Below are 16,679 nucleotides of genomic sequence, written 5' to 3'. Positions count from 1 at the left end.
AAAGCCATGAGTTGGGGGGCTGGGGGGGGCTACAAAGCCATCCTGGCTCCCCCCCCTCCCCCCACCTCCCCAAGAAGGCACAGGAAGGATCTCGGGTTCATATTCCCAGGGGTCTCCCTGAGGCCCCCTGCCCCGTCCCTGCATCAACCACCAGCGATCAGTTCACGTGGGCAGGGGGTCCCCGAGACCCTCTGCCCCACAAAGACCGACCCCCCCCAACCCCAGATCCTCCCCCAAGGACCCCCAGGTTGGGGTGGGCACAACACAGTGATATCTGAGGAGTGAAAACAACAGTACAGTGTATGTAGGGCAGCACAGTCGTCCCCCCCCCTCCTCCCCCCCCCCACCAACCAGGCCATGCGGATCAGGGACCTCGATAAAGACAGGGAGCAGACCCCACCCCACTCCCCCCCAGCACGTGTGGGTCACCAGGACCCCCCCACGGAGCCACCAGCACGCTCCCACAGGGGACACAGACACATGGGCTGCGTGGGGCAAAGTGCCCCAGCACAACCAGTGCTACACTGAGGGGGGAGGGGAGAGCAGAAAAGAAGAGGGTGGGGGGCATGGTGACAACAGGAAGACCCCCCTCCCCCCCCAAAAGGAAGCATCAGCGTGCCTCAGTTTCCCCAGGGGGCAGCGCTGACCCACAGACACCCCTCCCCCCCCATGGGACCACAAGGGCCATGTGGCAGAGCCATGTGGGCAAACCCCACCGCAGCACGGGGCAGTGGGGCAGAACACATTGGGGGGTGGGGGGGAGCAGCGTACCCCCACCCCAACACTGTATTTCCAGGCAAGAAGACCCCAAAACGCCCCAAATCACAGCGAGAAGCAAGAGCACGGCCCCATGGGGGGGGGGGGGGGGGGGGGGGGGGAGGGGGGCAGCCGGGAGTCGGCCCCAAAACTCCAAAAGGGGAAAGGCCCCCACCCTACCGAGCCCCGGGTGGGGGTCCCCACGCCCCGAACCCCCACACACACCGGGTGGGGGGGGGGGGGGTGGTCCCGCTGGGAGGCACAAGGTTCGCATGGGGGGGGAGGGGGGGGGCTGCAGGATTTGGTTCGGGGGTGGACGGGAGGGGCTGCGTGGGGTCACCCTACAACCCCTCCCCCCCAACCCCTCATCCCGGTGATTTCCCCCCCCCACAACCCGGCCCCGGTACACCCCCAGCGCAGCCCCGCACCCTTCGGAAAGGCCTCAGCGCCCACCGAGCCCGGAGACGGCGGGAGGGGGCACAAACCACGACCCTCCGCTCCCCCCACACTCCTCCGGACCCCCCCCGTCCCCCCGGGCCCCCCCCGCAGCCCTCCAGGCCCCACAGCCCGGGCCGCGGCCTACACCGGGCACCGGCACCACAGGGCCCGGCGCGGCCGTACCTACGCTCAAACGGCGGCGGCGGAGCGGCGGGAGAGGCCCTCACCCCGCGGGGCAGCGGCCATCACCGGGGAGAGGGGGAACCGGGAACGGAACCGAGAGCGGAACCGGAGCGAAGGCCTCAAAACGGGGCCCGGACACAAAGAGAGCCCCGGGCCCGCGCTCCGGGCTCCGCCGCCGGGAAGGCCGCACCGCCGCCCCTCCGTGCGCGTGTCCCCGTCCCCCGCCCCCCCCTCCCCGAGCTCCGGTTGGCGGCGGCGCGGCCCCGTTACAACGCGCGGTGCGGCCCCGGGGGCGGCGGCGGCGGCGGAGCGGGGACTTTTCCCTTCCGGGGAGCGGAGTGGGGGGGGGGGGGGGAAGCGGAGGGGAAAACGGAGAGAGCGGAGAAAATAAGGAGGGGGGGGGGGAGGACACGGAATTCCCCCCCCCACCCCCCGGTGCCGCTCCGTCGGTTCGCGGTTCCTTACCCGCCCTACCGGGCCCCGGGAGCGGGGCGGGAGGTGGTCCCCGGTGCGGCCATTTCTAAAGGAAAGGAGGTCCCGAGGTCCCGGTTCGGACCGCCCCGCCCCGCTCCGCCGGGGACCGCTCCGCTGTCCGGGCTGGGGGCGGGGGGGGGGGGGGGCCGCGCCCGCACTACTTAACGGCGGCGGAGGAAAAGAAGGGGGGGGGGGTTCGGGCGGAGGGAGACGGCGCGGGGAGGGCGCGGCGCTGCGGCTGCAGGGGGAGGGCCGGCTCGGGCCGCAGCGCCGCGCTGTGCCGGGAGGGATCCCTCCGCCGGACTTAACCCCGGCGGCGCCGGAGCGGGAGGAGCGCACGTGGGCGCGGGGTGGGATGGGAGGAGGCGGCAACGGACACCGGGAGTGGGGGAGGGGGGCGGGGTCTCGTGGTGCCGGGTGAGTTCCGGTGATCCGGTTCCGGTGTTGCGTGCTCCCCTGCTCGTGGTTTTGGGGGTTCTTGAGTCAGCCCGCGCGTGTCCGTGGGATACGGGTGGGTTCGGTGTTGTGAGAGCTGGGAGCCTTCCCGGGATAAGGGGAGGCGGGGACCGACACGCTCATGGCCACGCGTGTCCGTGGGGTGAGGGGATCCAGCGTTGGGAGCGATGACGGGCAGCAACAGGAGCTGCCCCGGGACGCTGGAAGCCGGCTTAACTCGTGGCCACGCGTGTCCGTGGGGTTACGCGTCGGGAGCCACGAACGGCGGCTCCAGGAGCCCACGCCGGACGGTGGGTGCTGTGGGTCGACCCCACTCGCGTCCATCTCGCACGGTACGGTGCGGGGAAGGGGGAAAGCAGCTCCCGGTTGACATGAATGGGCACGGCCCCTCCCGCACTCCACCACGTGCCTCCTCCCTGCACCTAATGGGTAATTAGCCGCAATTATCCCCCCCCCCCCACCCCGGGTAACCGGATGGAAACTGCAGCTCCGAGTCGTCGTCGTCCCCCCCCCCCCCCCCCCAGCGCGTGGGTTTAGGGCTCTCCGGGTCCCTCCTCACCCCACGCCCGGCTCCAGCTGTTCCCACGTAAAACGCTTCATTTGGGAACTCCCCCCGCAAAGAAAAGCCGCCGCAGTGACCCGGGGAGGTGCTGCGGGAGCTCAGCCTGCTGCCGTAGGATTTGTCCTCCTACTCCCATCTCCTGCCCCGGGTCACCTGGGGACAACGGGACATCAACCCCGGGGTCCACCGCGCCGCCCCCCCCCCCCGACCGAGCTCTCTTTGGCCGAGGAATTTCCGCCCCCCCCCCCCTTTCAGACACACACTCATTAGACCTCACGTTCATCTCTCGCTCGGGGATTGACCTGGGGTGACCGCAAGGACCCCACAGTGCTCTGCAGGGACAGTTCCACCCTTCTCCCCCCCCACCACCCCCCACCACCCCCTCCATGGGCAGAGCAGCACCCTCTGCATTGTGCCCCCACTCTCATGGGGAGCTGTGACCCCACAGATCCCAAACCCCACAGCGGAGGGGCAGCTCTGTCCCACACCCCCTCCCAGCACAAGGACAGGGGGTGCTCAGAGCCCAGGACCCCTCCCCCCCCCCCCCCCCCCACAGCCCCATAACGTCACCAGCTTCCCTCTACCCCCCCCTCCGCCCCCAGCCCTGCCCACGGCCACCACTTTGCCGTGGGTGCACAGGGGGTGCGTGGGGTCACCTCCATCTCTGTCACACGTGTTGCCAAGGAGGGGACCTGTAGGACTTCTGCTTCACGCTGTGGGATCACAGCGCTCCACGAGGGTCCCCCCCTCAAAATAGTGCTCGGGGGGGGAGGGAGGGTTACCTGGCAGCCCCCCATCACCTCCAGCCCCATGGTGGGGGGGTGTGAGATAGAGCCCTGCAGAGAGGCGGACGCAGCCGTTACCCCACATCACCTTCGAGGGAATATAGCACGATGAGGGCCCCCAGCCCCGTGGGCAAGACTCCACTCGTGCCCCATACCTCGGGGTGGGTGTGGGGGGTCAGAGCGGGGCGGGCGGGCGCAGCACACAGCGCTATAAAGGCGCAGCGCCGCGGGGGGGCGGTGCCACCGCCACTACACCGGGAGCGCCGCGTGACCACAACACCGCCCGCCCGCCGCTCCCATTGGCCAGGAGGCGGCTGGTGGGCGGGGCTAAGAGTTGGCGCATGCTCGCTGGCCGCCGCGGCTCCATTCATGAAAACGGAGAGGAGCGGAGAGCCACGTGGTTGCAGCACACCTGCGGGAGCCACGCGGGAGGGCGACCGCATCGTGCACCGCCTCGCCCTCAGGGACCCCACCCCCAACTCCATATCCATCCGTACGCCCACCCACAGCTCTTCCAGGGTCGTAGATTCTCTTTATTTACCAAAACAATTAAATATTAACATTATTTTTTTTAACAGAAGTGGTTAAAAGCGCGTTCGCCCCTCCGCCGCCCCCCCCCCCCCCTTCCGCCGCGCTGTGAGGCGGGCGGTGCCGAGCGCATTTATATTAACATTTATAAATAGAAAAATAAAACTCTTAAAGGGGGGTTGGGGTTAGCGGTTAGCGTGGGTTAGAGCTGGGCCCCCCCTCGTGCCCATGGCACACACGGGAGTGGGGTCTCCCGCAGCACTGAGCCACGTGGGGACAGGGACCCCCCCCCCGTGCCAGCAGCAAGTGGGTGTGAGTTCACTAAACCCACTCTGAGGTGGATTTGGCCTCGATGCAATGGCCCCAGCCCCATCCACAGCAGTTAATAAAGCAATAAATACAGGGGGAGCTCAGGGTTGGGGGGGGGCAGGGTGTGGGGCTGAGCTGCGGTCCCTGTGCTGCCCCTCAGTCACCCCAAGCAGCACCCACCTGGGGGGGCACCCATCCTGGGGACAGACACCTGAGGACAAGGGGAATCCTCCTGTGAGGAGGGGACACACCTGAGGGCGGGGAGGTGGGGGACGGGGACACCCGAGGGGCACCCACTCGAGGAGTCCCCACCTGAGGGGCCCCCACCCCGAGAACGCCCACCTGGGGGCTCCCAATGAGAGGTGCCCACCTGGGGGACCCCCCTCACTGCAGGCCCCCCTCCTCACCCCCCGCACGCCCACCGGCTCCGAGCACCTAGATCCGGGCTGTGCGTCCCCGGGAGGGGCTGTCCCTACCCCCCCGCCCCCTCTCGGCCCAGCACTCCGCGTGCCAGGCGGTACAGCAGCCGCGAGTACCAGTGCACCCCCACCTCGGGCACCGTCCCGTTCCCCGGCTCGGGTCGGGCGGGCAGCAGCGAGAGGAGCCCGTGGAAGAGCCGCAGCGGAGCGAAGGCGCGGTGCGCCCAGCGGTGGCTCTCCAGGACGGCGTAGCAGGATGCCAGCACCCCGTTCACCAGGAGGGTCCCGTGGGAGGTGAGCGGGGCGAACACCCCGACCCCTTCCTCCCTCGACACCCGCAGCACCTTTGCAGGGAGCAACCCCTTGTCCCCGTGGGCCAACACCGCGTCCCCAGGGCGGAGCCGACGGGCGAAGACGGGCAGGAACGCGGCGGAGCCGTTGGAGACCCCGCGGGCGGCGAAGACGAGATGGGACGGGGTGAGCAGCAGACGGAGCGCCGGAGCCACCGTCTCGATGGCCACGAAGGACGCGCGTTGGCCGAGGTCGCGGTGCAGGAAGAGCAGCACTTGGGTGGGCACCAGGCGCCCGCCCGGTTCGGCTCCCAGAACCCAATCGCCCCGGCGAAGTTCGGCCAAACCGCGGCGCTCACCGCTCCGCAGCGTCACCGTGGCGTGGCCGGGGAAGCATCCACCGGTGCGGATGGCCAAGGAGTTATCTGGGGGGGGGGGGGAGTGGGGAGAATGGTGTTTATGTATTGGGGGACGTCCCCCGGAGGAGCTGCTCCAACCGGACCCAGAACAAAGCGGGCATTTTCCGACCCCACCCCCACGCCCCGGGGTTCCTGTGTGCAGAGCCCCTTTTGTCCGCCCGCACTGATGTCCTTTGTTCCGCTGCTGGGGACGGTGACATTTAGGGCCACTTTCGTTTTCTGTCGCTCCTGGGCCGGATGGACGGATGGGGACTGCGGGGACTGTCGGCCGGAGCGGCCGCGGGGTGGGGGCTCCACCTACGAACTGTGTTCAGTGCCCACGTGGGAGCTGAGCCTGGGGGGAGGGGGGGGGCGGCTGCGGTTGTGCCAAATTTGGGGGTGGGACAATAGGATTTTTGCCAATCCGGCGGCCACAGAGCGTAGGGGGAGCCGGGCTGGGGCCGAGCAGAGCCGGAGCAGTGGGGCTGCGAGCATCCCACGCGGCTCCGGGATGCCAGAGGGAAACAGAGGGTGCTGTGGGGCCACGGGTCGGGGTCTTCAGCCCTCCCCCAGCCCCGTACCTGCTCTGACGGAGACGTGGATGTGCGCTTTGGATTCGTAGTAGACCCAATCGAAGCCGGCCTCCACAGCCAGCCGCGCCAGCATCCCGTACTTGTGGCGGTCCCGATCCGACGTGGTGATGTCCAGAGCCCGGCCCTCGTAGTGCAGAGAGTCGGGGAGGTGGTGGCCGTCCTCGTCCCAACCCTCCGTCACCCTCAGCCTCACCCCCGGCCACATGTTCATCACAGCGATGGCCAAGGAGTTCACCCTCTCCTTGCAGCGCTGGAGGGGGGGGGGGACATCAGCAATATTGTGACCCCCACTGCTCTGCAGGACCCTACGCACCTCAGCGTTCTGTAGGACCTTACAAACGCTCCGGCCCTACATGGGATGGAGGGCGGATGGACATGTGGGGTTTGGAAGGAGCCGGCCCAGGGGGGATGCAGGCTGGGGGAAAAGGGGGGGGGCACAGATGGTGCCCCTACCCCTCAGAGGGGCACAGCCGAGCTGCCCCCCCTGGGTTGAATATTAACACACCCTGAGGGGCCGCGGTGGTGCCCACGCAATGGGGCGGAAAGGGCACGGGACAGTGCTGGGAGTCACCTTCCCCACAGCCATGGGGTGACTGATTAACCCAACCCGGAGGGGGGCTGACAGAGCTGGGGGGTGCAGCCAACCTGAACCAGCCCCACAGCGGCACTATGGGGCTCAGTGGCAGGTCTGGGCAGGACGAGTGCAGCTCCCACAGTGCAGGGGGACAAGACTGGAATCCCATAAGGGTGACACTTTGGGGTCCCACCCCACGGCTCTGGGGCGGCCGCGATGATGTGGAGTGTGGGGGGCAGAGCCCGTTCCCCCACCGCAGTCAGTGGGGTCGTGGTATCTCACGATGCCCCGGTGCCCCCCGGTCCTCCGTGCAACAAAGCCGCTCCCGGGGGCTCGAGGCCGCGGGGGCGGCAGTGCGGGGCCCGGTCCCGGAGCGGCCCGGCCCGGGGGGGAACCCGGCATGCGGCGGGGGGGCAGGAATGCACCCGGCCCGGCCCGGCCCGGCCCGCCGACAATAGGCTCCTTCCAGCCCGGCGCTGACCTCAGGCTCCGGGAATGCTGGAACGGCCACAAAGGGCTCTTTCAGCCGCCCGCACCCCCGGGCCCGGCTCGGTGCCCGCGGTCCACCGGGCACCACCGGCCCGGCCCCGCCGCCCCCCACCCCGCCCCGGTCCGGGGGAACCGCCTGGACCACTCGCAGCATCCCCCGTTGCCATGACGACCGCGCAGCCGCCCCTCTCCATGACAACACGGAGCATCGCGCCGGGGCGATGCGCAGCCCAGGACCCCCCCCATCCTCAAGGGGGGGCTCCCCGGTCCGCCCCCTCCGCGTGGTCCCTCCCCGGGGTCGGGCGAGTGCAGGAGCTCCCGGGGACCCTCAGGGACCCCCGGTATTGCGCTACCCGTTAAACCCCGATGTGGGTCCTCAAAGCCCCACCGGGAGCGCTCCGGTGCTGCCACGCTGGGTGCGAATGGGGGGGAGGGGTTCAGGAGGAGGCACCGGGAGGGCCCGCGCCCCCCGGGGTGGGTCGGGGTTCCCCAGGACCTTTTCAAGCTCGTCCCCTCCCGCCCCCATTCCTCCGCCCCGCGCCCCCGGTCCCGTTCGCAGCCCCCACCTCGGTCATGAGTCGGTCCGCCCCGGTGTTCTCCTCGTCCTTGAAGATGATGTCGGGGTTGTAGTTGGGCACCAAGTCCCTGAATCGTTCCGACCCCCGCAGCACTTTGCCCTCCGCCCTCCCGCTCGCCCCCAGCGTCTGCTCGGGGACGTTGGGCACGAACTGTTTGTAGAGCAGCGGGGACAGCTGCCGCCGTCCGAACCGCCGCCGCCCCACCGGACCCCGGCCCGGTCCGCAGCACAGCACCGGGGCGGCCAGCAGGAGGGCGAGCAGGGCGAGCGGACCGCACCGGGGCATCCCGGGGCTCTGCGGCCCTCGTTCAGTCACCGGGGCCGCGGGGGGGTCGGAGCGGGCATGGCACCGGCGGGGCGGCCCCGGGGCTTTTAGAGGGTCCCGGTGCGCGGGGGCGGGCCGGCGGCGTTTCCTTCTCACACCCACGGGCCCGGGATCCGAGCTCGGGTGGGACCCGTGAGCCCCGCGCTGCCCCCGGGGCCGCCACCCACTGCGGTGCGGTCCCGGTGGAACCCCGCAGTCGATGTAGATCGGGAATCAGCACCGGGCACTGCCCCCCACCGGTACCGGCACCGACACCGGCACCGCCCCTGCACCTCTCCCCACTCTCCCCCCCCCGCCGCTGTACATGAACCCTGCGCTCCGGTACCGGATCCGTTCCTCTCCCCCAGCACCGGTAACCGTACCCTTTTCTCCTTATCCGCTCCCCACTCCCGGTACCGGAATCCCCTTCTCCTTATCCTAACCCCACGCTCGGGCACCGGGGCCGGTTCCCCTCTCCCAGCACCGGGACCGGGACCTCCTTTTTTTCCCTTATCCCTATCACAGCACTCCGGTACCAGCCCCGTCCTCCACTCCCGGTACCGGGATCCCCTTCTCCTTATCCTATCGCAGCTCTCCCGTTGCTTATCATCGCACTCCGGCACCGGGGAACCCCTTTTGCTGTCACCGCTCCCGGTACCGACACCTCTCCCCGTCCCCGTCTTCCGGCACCGCCGTTATCCCACCACTGCACCGCCGGTACCGACGCTCCCCTCCCCCCGGCACAGCCCCGCTACCCGGACCCCCTTCCCGGTGCAGTCCCGATCCCGCCGCTCTCTCCGATCCCCGGTATCGGTACCGCTGCCCCTTCTGGGACTCCCCCGGGCCGGGTGCCCCCCACCCGCGGCCGCTCCGCTCCGGCACTGGGCAGCGGCTCCGGGTCCCCACGGCTCCGCCTCGGAGCGGCGGCCGCAGCCCATCCCTCGGGGCCGCCCCCACGGGACTGCGCTGCCCGGGACGGCCCCTCCGGGTCCGGGGTCACGGGCAACCCCACGACAGGTTCATGTCACCCCCCCAGGACCGGACCGTGCCACCCCCCCCCCCCTCCCGGTCAGGGACCCTCAGACACACTCAGGTGCACCCAAGGGTGCCCAGAGCCCAGGGGAGGGCAGGAGGGGGTGCAGTCCGGGAGCAGAGTGGTGGGCCCCCCCGTTTCCCCCCCCCCCCCCCCGGTGCCAGTCCAGGGTGAGGGGGGAGAGGGGAAAGCGGGCACTGATGGCCTCATTTCCTGCTATATAAACCCAGTTTCCTGCACTTCCTGCCCTGCCCCGGTCCGTGGGTGGGGGCAAGGACCCCCCCAGCCTGGGGGGGGTGGGGGGAGGTCAGCTTGGCACGGCCCCAAGCTGAGCAGGATGGGTGGGGGGGGCCGGGGCTGTTCCTGGGCAATCACACTGGGGCAGTGCGAGCCCCCTCCCCTGGAGCCCCCATGCCGCTGGAGAGGGGGGGTGAGTTTGGGGCAGCTCAGCCCACCTCAATTCCCACAGCCAGAGCCCCCCAGCACCCACGGGGGGGCGTGGGGGGGGGTGGGAAAAATGGACCCACGAATTGCAGGAGCTGCCCTCACCTTCAACCCTTCCCCGAGCAGCTCAGCCACAGCCAGGAAGAGTGTTAATAGTGAGCCCTGGGGGGAGGGAAGGAACACGACCCCCCCCCCCCCCCCAAAAAATGGCACTGAGCCCTGAGCCCCTCCCAGCACCGCCCTGAGATGGAACAAAACCCATTCCATTATTCCTTTACATTAAAAAAATGAATTAAAAATAATACATAAAAAAGAAAACCACAGAGGTTTTGTTTATTGCTGCAAACACGGTAACAGAGACCTGAACAACTCATCACGGGGGGGACAACCCGTGCCCCCCCCCCAACCCCTGCAGCCCCACAGCAACACAGGGAGCGGGGCAGGTGGAGCCATGGGGGCAGAGGGGCTTCCCTTTAGGGTCACAGAGGTGAGGGGAGAGATTTAAAACCAAATAACTGGGGCAGCACTGGGGAGAAGGGGGGGGAAATGAGGTATGTAAAGGAGGGGGGGGGGGTTGCAACCAGCACAGCCCCCCCCCCCAAGGGGTCTGTAATGGGGACATGGCTCAGTAGTGCAACAGACCGCAACGGGGCAGATGGGGATGGGGTGAGGCCCCCCCCCCCCCCCCCCGCGGTCCCAGCTCTCCTGATGGGGCTTCAAAACCCACATAGCACCGTGGGACCACGGGGGGGGGGGGAGGGGGGGGGTCCACGCTGCAGAGGGGACACCCCCACAGCTTCAACAGCGCTCTCCTTGGAGCCGGGAACGCGGGACGGGCAGCGGCAGTTTGTGCAGACCTGGGGGGGGGGGAGGGGGAAAGTGTGAGAAAGGGGAAGGGGGGGAGAAAGAAAACGCGCCCCCCATGTTCCCCCCCCCCCCCCCCTCACCGAAGGCGCGGATGAGCTCCTCCTGCACAGCCCACGTCACCCGCTTCACCAGGCAGAGGGTGGTGAGCGCCGCAAAGCCCATGTTGTAGAGGAACACGATGTAGAAGTTCCCCAACCAATTAAAGCGGCCGAAATCCCCCAGGAGATCGAAGCGAGTGATCCCTGCGGGACACAGACGGGGGCTGGGGGGGTCAGGGAGAGCCGGATCGGGGGCTGCCCCCCCCCTCCCCAACCTTCTCCCCCCCCCCCAGATGGCAGCCCTGCAGCTCACCCAGCGTCCTGGAGAAGACGGGCAGCGCGGAGCTGAGCACCAGCAGCGAGACGCAGTTCCCAATGATCTGGGGAGGAGAAGAGGTGCTGCCCCACGGCACTGCCCCACAGCACTGCCCCATTGTGGGGGGAGGGGGGCTCTCACCTTGGTCAGGGGGGTGTCCTGCCTCTCGGGGAGCAGCCGTGTGAATAGGGGGGAACTGTAGAAGCCCACCACAGAGGAGAGCATCAGGTAACTGCGGGGGGGGTGTTAAGGAAAGAACAGAGGGGACAGCGCAGGGACGGCCACCGCTGCCCGAACAAAGGATACAAGATGAGGACAACCTGCAGCGCAGCTCCGAAGGGACCCAGGATGGAGAAGGAGACCTGGCCCAGGGACGTGTCCTGTGGGAGGGGGCACGTGGAAGGGGCTGCCCCGTGGATGGGGGTCCCCGTTGTACCCCCCTCCCGTCCCCCTTCCCTGGGTACCTGCATGCCCCGCGGCATCGCGGCGTCATCCAGCAGCAGCTCCAGGACGTGGAAGCAGACGATGAGCACTGAGATGCCCTGAGGAGGAGGAAGAGGAGGGATTTAGGGCATCCATAGGGCACTGTGACACCCGTGGGGAGGGGGACACGCACCGTCAGTGCCAGGAGGCCCAGCATGGCCAGGGGGTAGCCCAGGTTCCTCTGCCAGGGCGACGCTCGGTGCCGCAGCTCTGTAGGAATCACGTTACCACCCCACCCCACTGCGGACGCTCCTGGGAAACCAGTGCTCCCAGTGCTCCCCTCAGCTCCTCACCCAGTTTCTGCCTCTTGCTCCGGATGCTGAGGAGTTGCTCCTGCAGCAGTGCCACGTTCAGGTCCAGCCAGCAGGACGCCCTGCCTGCAGCGGGGGGGGGACGGCGTGGGGTTCGTGGGGTCCCCATGGGCACCCAGCTCCATCCCCCCCCCCCCACTCGTGGGTACCCACTAGATGTGATCCTGCGGGACACAGCGGCCTCCTCGAACATCGTGCAGCTCAGCTGCTCATCCAGGTCCTCCAGGAGCTGGGGATGGGCAGATGCCATCAGGGACACACGTGTCATGGGGTTGGGGACACCGAGACCCCAACCTGCAGCAGTGGGGTCGTGTAGGGGACAGCTTACCCGGGGCTTCACCAGCAGCTTCCCGGTGACGGTGAACATGGTGGAGAGACCAAAGGGGGTACACACTGCGGTGGGGGGGAGGTAGAGAGTGAACCCCAGAACCCCTCCCTGTGGCACCAGCGGGGCCCCACCACCCCGGCTTGGGACTGGGAGCCGCGCCCTGGTCCCATCCCAGCACTCACACAGCAGCAGCAGCACGCCGAAGAGAGAGATGCAGGAGTAGAGGTAGGGCAGGTAGCACTCCCAGAGGTCTGTGAAGAGCGTGGGGGATGGGGTCAGGACCCAGCAGGGCCCCCCCCCACCGCGTTCAGCCCACAGCTGTCCCAACAAAACCCCCCTCCCCCCCACGCCCCCCCAGCACCCACCGTAGAGGGACTGCCGGCTGGCAGCGTCGTTACCGGCGATGGCAGAGGCCACCCAGACCATGCCCAGCACCAGCAGCGTCAGCAGCAGCAGCACCACCGACGTCTCGTACACGCGGGCCATGATGCCCTGCAGGACCACGATCAGCGCAGAGCCCACAGCACGGGGCAGGGGACGGCACCTGCGGGGCCGCGTACCTTCCTGGATCCCGCAAAACCCTCCGACTCGGTGAAGAAGTAGGCGAAGGGCATGAGGAAGACGAGGGACAGGTTGGAGAAGAGGAAGACCAAGTTCCAGAGTCCTGGGAGGGAGGAAGGAAGGGGGGACAGAATGGGGTGAGGTCCCAACGTAGGGTGGGGGGGAGCCCCCCCGGTGTGGGCTCAGCACCACCCCAAGCACCCACCGTGGATGAGGGACCCGTTCAGCCACTGGATGTAGTAGTTGTGGGGGAAGGAGAGCAGCACCTCGTTGCTGATGATGGAGAAGGGGAGCAGCAGCACAGCACCCAGCGCCACGGCCAGGGTGAAGGTGCACAGCCCCAACCTGTGGGGGGGGACCCCCTGTGGGTGTCAAAGCCCAAGGTCCCCCCCCGGGGGATCGGGGAACACAGTGTCCTGGTCGGACAGGGAAGGGAAGAGGGATGGGAGGAACATACGCAATCCTGTTGACTGCAGCATCCTCATCATCGTGCACTGTGGAGGAAGAGAAACACATGAGCAGGAAGGCTCCCTGCTTATTCCCCCTTCTGAGTCCTCCCCCAAACCCTCTCCCCGCTGCAAACAAAGCCGCAGAACCCACAGGAGCTCTGCGTGGAGGTGGGGCTCCTCTCCCCACACCCCCCCTCCCCCCACCACAAGGAGGTGCCGCAGTGGGATCGGGGCAAGGAGCAGCCTGGGGGGGGGTCAGTTGGGTGAACCCTCCTACCTGCTGCGAAGTCCGTCTGCTTCTTGAAGTGCCTTATGATGAAGTGGCAGAGGATGTAGAGGGTGGCGAAGAGCAGGGCACAGATCTGCAGGCACAGCATCACGGGTGACCTCAGAGAGCAGCACTCCCCCCTCCCGGGAACGCCGGCAGCCCCATGTCCCATCAGCTCCCCCCTGTTTTGTTTTCCTGACCCTATTTGCCCTCCCCAGACGTGGGTGGGGGACCCACTGGGTGCTCACAAGCTGTCCCCTGTGAGCTGAGAGCACAACGTGAGCAGCAGCAGCCCCAGCTCAGCCCAGCAGAGCCGCACCAAACACCCCAACCCTGCAGCCCTCGCACCAGCACAGTGCCAGCACCCAGCGGGGCTGCAGGAACAGCCTTGAGCTCAGCACCAAGGCCGACTGCTCTCTATCTGTCCCTCCCACCCCACCCCCGCCCGCCCGCTGAGCTCCGGCCCCAAGCAGACAGCGTTCGAGGAACACTGTGACCTTTCATCCCCCGTGGGTACACGGTGGGACAGGGAAAGGTCACCTGAACCCAAAGCCTTGGCACCGGCACCTCCCTCCTGCCTGGGTGTCCTTCACACTGGGGGCTCGGTTGGGGGTCCCTGGGGGTGGGGGTCTCCGCAGGGGGGTGGTACAAAGCCCTGAGATCAGCCAGGCTCTGGGCACCGCAAGGATTATCCATCCCAGTGCCCCCTCGTGCTGAGGGAAGCACCCTGTGCTGTGTGTGTTTGCTCAGTGGGCTCTGAACACCTCCTGCACTCAGCAAAGGAGCGAAGGAGGGGTTTCATGGGGACACCCACGAGAGAGCAGAGTCCTGGCTGCAGCCCGGCTCAAGGTGAGGGCTCCCAGCTGATGTAAGCACGGGGCAGAGCTCCACAACGTGGCCCGGGAAAGTCTGAAAGGTCGGGTGTGCTCCACGCTGGCGGAGCTGAGCGGGCGTTCCTGGGAGAGGTTCAGCACTGCAGGGACGCGTGGCTCTGACTGTCCCAGAAGGCCCCTGGGAGATTTCAGGGCTGTGACACGTCCATCTCTCCACACCTTTGACCCACGGGTGCCACAGTTGGCAGAGCTGGGACCAGAGCTGCTCCCCTGCGTGGTGCCTACAGTTGTGTGTGTGTGGGGGGGGGTCTCTGCCCGCTGACATTGCCACGGAGCACCATGGGAGCAGATGGTGGTATGGGGGTGAGGAAGGAGCTGTGGGCAGCTGGCATGGGTATGGCTCAGCTGAGACACTGCTGCAAAACCAGGCACTCTTGGCACTCCCACCAAGGACCCAGCGCCGGTGCAGGAGAGCTCCAGGGTCTGAGTACTGCGGGACCCCAGAACCAGCCCAGAGTGCCTCCCTGCCCCATAGAAAGGCCGAGCCCAGAGCTCAGCACTGCCTCCCTCACACCCCGGACCCCATTCCGTCCCACATCCACGGCCCTTTGGGAAATGAACAGGGCCAGGGGGTCTCTCATGGGTCCGAGGGTCCCCGCCCACCCCCGGCTCCCCTGGCCCGGCCAAGCCCTGCTATCTGCGGGCACACAGCGGTGCGGTGCAGCTGCGGCCACGATAAGGCCCGGGCGTGGGGCACAGCCCCGGAGCTGCCACCGGGAGCACAGGGAGCTCCACCCCTCCAGAGAGACCCCGACCCCAGCGGGACCCCCGCACCCAAACTCACGATGCATTCGCGGATCCGTTCGTGGAAAAGCTGCTCCCGCACGGCCAGCGCGTCGAGCTCCACAGGGGCCATGGGGCGGAAAGCATGGCCGGGAAGGGCCGAGCTGAGCCGAGCCGAGCCGGGTCAGGGCAAGGCGGTTGACCGGGTCAGAGCCGAGCAGAGCCGAGCAGGGCCGAGCAGAGCCGAGCAGGGCCGAACCGAGCCGAGCAGGGCCGAACCGAGCCGAGCAGAGCCGAGCAGAGCCGAGCCGAGCAGAGCCGAGAAGAGCCGAGCGCCGAGCCGCCCGCGGCAATAGGCAGTGAGGCCACGCCCCCTGCTCCCTACTATGTATCCGCTGCACCACCGCCCGGAAGGGCCCCGCCCCGCTCCTCATTGGTTGTCAGCTCTGAATGAGGCGTCGCTCATTGGCTGACGGCCGCGCGGGCGGAGCCCATTGGCTGAGCGCGCAGCCCCTCTCACGCCCGGCGCACGCGTTCATTGATGCCCCGCGGGACCCCCCCGGGTCCGGGAGGGGTGAGGAGACGGCCCCGGCTCGGCCCCCCTGCAGGGAGGAAACAGCACTGAGCCGCTGCTCCAGCACTAATCCCTTGGCCAGAGATAATCCCCAGAGCCCGTAATCCTCCCCCCCTCCCCCGCCACCAGGAATAGGAGGGGGCCCCGGGCAAAGCTCCTTCCCAACCCCCACTGGGACTCGATCCCACAGAACAGACCCACAGCCTCTGACCCTCAGTATGGGGAAAGCCCATCCCCCTCCTCACCCAGGAGCAGGGGAAGGGCCGCGGTCAGAGCCAGCGCTGCCAGCCGTGTCACTGCGCACAGACAATGGGGACAGCCCGTTCCCATGCGGCAGTGCCCCGCGAGACGCCCAGGCTGACACAGAGCGTTTGTATGTGACACAGCAGCAGCTTGTCTTGAAGCCTTTTATTCACAGAATAAGTACAGAAACGAGGAAAACCAACAGGATCACATCAGAGTCAAAGCCCAGCCAGGGCAGCTGGGAACAAGGAGAGCAGCCAGGACCAGAGCATGAGAAAGCTGAAAGCGTTTGAAGCGAACATATGTGGTCATGTGACAGCAACAGCAGGACATTTAGCTCTCTCTCCACAATGGGGCGAGGCAGCACCCCCAGGTCCCACTCTGCCCACCCTCCCCTCCAGCATTGTCCCCCCAGTTCCTGCTCTACCCCTCCAGCCCCTTTTCCACACTATCAAGTCCCTGTTACTCTTTCCTCACCCATCCCCCATTGGACCCCACCCCCTGTTCTGCACAGATCCCCCCTCAGTTCTTTCTCCCCAAGTCCTGTTTCTCCCAAACTCTTTTTCTCCATTTCTATACCCTCTCCACCTCACCTCCAACCACCCCCCCTTCAATTTATGTCCCCTCTATCCATCTAGTAACCCTACCCCTATACACCCCCCGCCCCTACTGACCCCTGCTGATGCAGTGACCCTGACCCCCATCCCCCTCCGCCCCAATTTCCGTGCTGCACCATCGGACGCGCACTTATATAGAGAAAAGGGGCGGGCCGTACTAACGCACCGCGCTCCCATTGGATACAGTGTCGCCCATCAAACCATTCTCAGCGCTGATTGGCTGAGCCGCGTGGTGCGCTGCACCTTTCCCCCCCCCCCCCCACCTGCAGGGTGGGCGATTTGCCCCCATTTTCCGCCCCCCGCAGTGCTGGACAGCACATGGAGTCTGAGGATGGGGAGGGTGCAGGGTCGGACCCCTCCCCCCCCACGCTGCACTGACCCTTCCCAAACAGAGCT

The 16,679-nt window shown here is 67.6% G+C and overlaps 2 protein-coding genes across 2 annotated transcripts; both read right to left on the bottom strand.

The window, feature by feature from the left end:
• Positions 1-4,938: 4,938 nt before the first annotated feature.
• DHH (desert hedgehog signaling molecule) lies at positions 4,939-8,384 on the bottom strand. The gene is made up of 3 exons (XM_065753907.1): positions 7,821-8,384; positions 6,180-6,441; positions 4,939-5,625 (listed from the first exon to the last, which is right to left on the bottom strand). The coding sequence occupies exons 1-3, from the start codon at positions 8,115-8,117 to the stop codon at positions 4,964-4,966; spliced, it is 1,221 nt and encodes a 406-aa protein (XP_065609979.1). The 5' UTR covers positions 8,118-8,384; the 3' UTR covers positions 4,939-4,963.
• Positions 8,385-10,370: 1,986 nt separating this feature from the next.
• Positions 10,371-15,027, bottom strand: LMBR1L (limb development membrane protein 1 like). Its single transcript, XM_065753896.1, has 17 exons — positions 14,911-15,027; positions 13,243-13,327; positions 12,974-13,010; positions 12,722-12,861; positions 12,516-12,619; positions 12,321-12,447; positions 12,138-12,206; positions 11,956-12,020; positions 11,781-11,856; positions 11,610-11,693; positions 11,450-11,526; positions 11,298-11,375; positions 11,140-11,213; positions 10,975-11,065; positions 10,831-10,897; positions 10,560-10,721; positions 10,371-10,469 (listed from the first exon to the last, which is right to left on the bottom strand). Exons 1-17 carry the CDS (start codon positions 14,980-14,982, stop codon positions 10,411-10,413), a joined length of 1,467 nt encoding a protein of 488 aa, XP_065609968.1. The 5' UTR covers positions 14,983-15,027; the 3' UTR covers positions 10,371-10,410.
• Between the last annotated feature and the right edge of the window lie 1,652 nt (positions 15,028-16,679).

Source organism: Cyrtonyx montezumae, unplaced genomic scaffold (assembly GCF_038088225.1).
Source record: "Cyrtonyx montezumae isolate F1298 unplaced genomic scaffold, pur_monq_1.0 scaffold_85, whole genome shotgun sequence".
In the NCBI taxonomy this organism is placed as follows: Eukaryota; Metazoa; Chordata; class Aves; order Galliformes; family Odontophoridae; genus Cyrtonyx; species Cyrtonyx montezumae.
The sequence above is the reverse complement of the archived record's forward strand: the minus strand, read 5'-3'. Positions and strand labels throughout refer to the sequence as shown.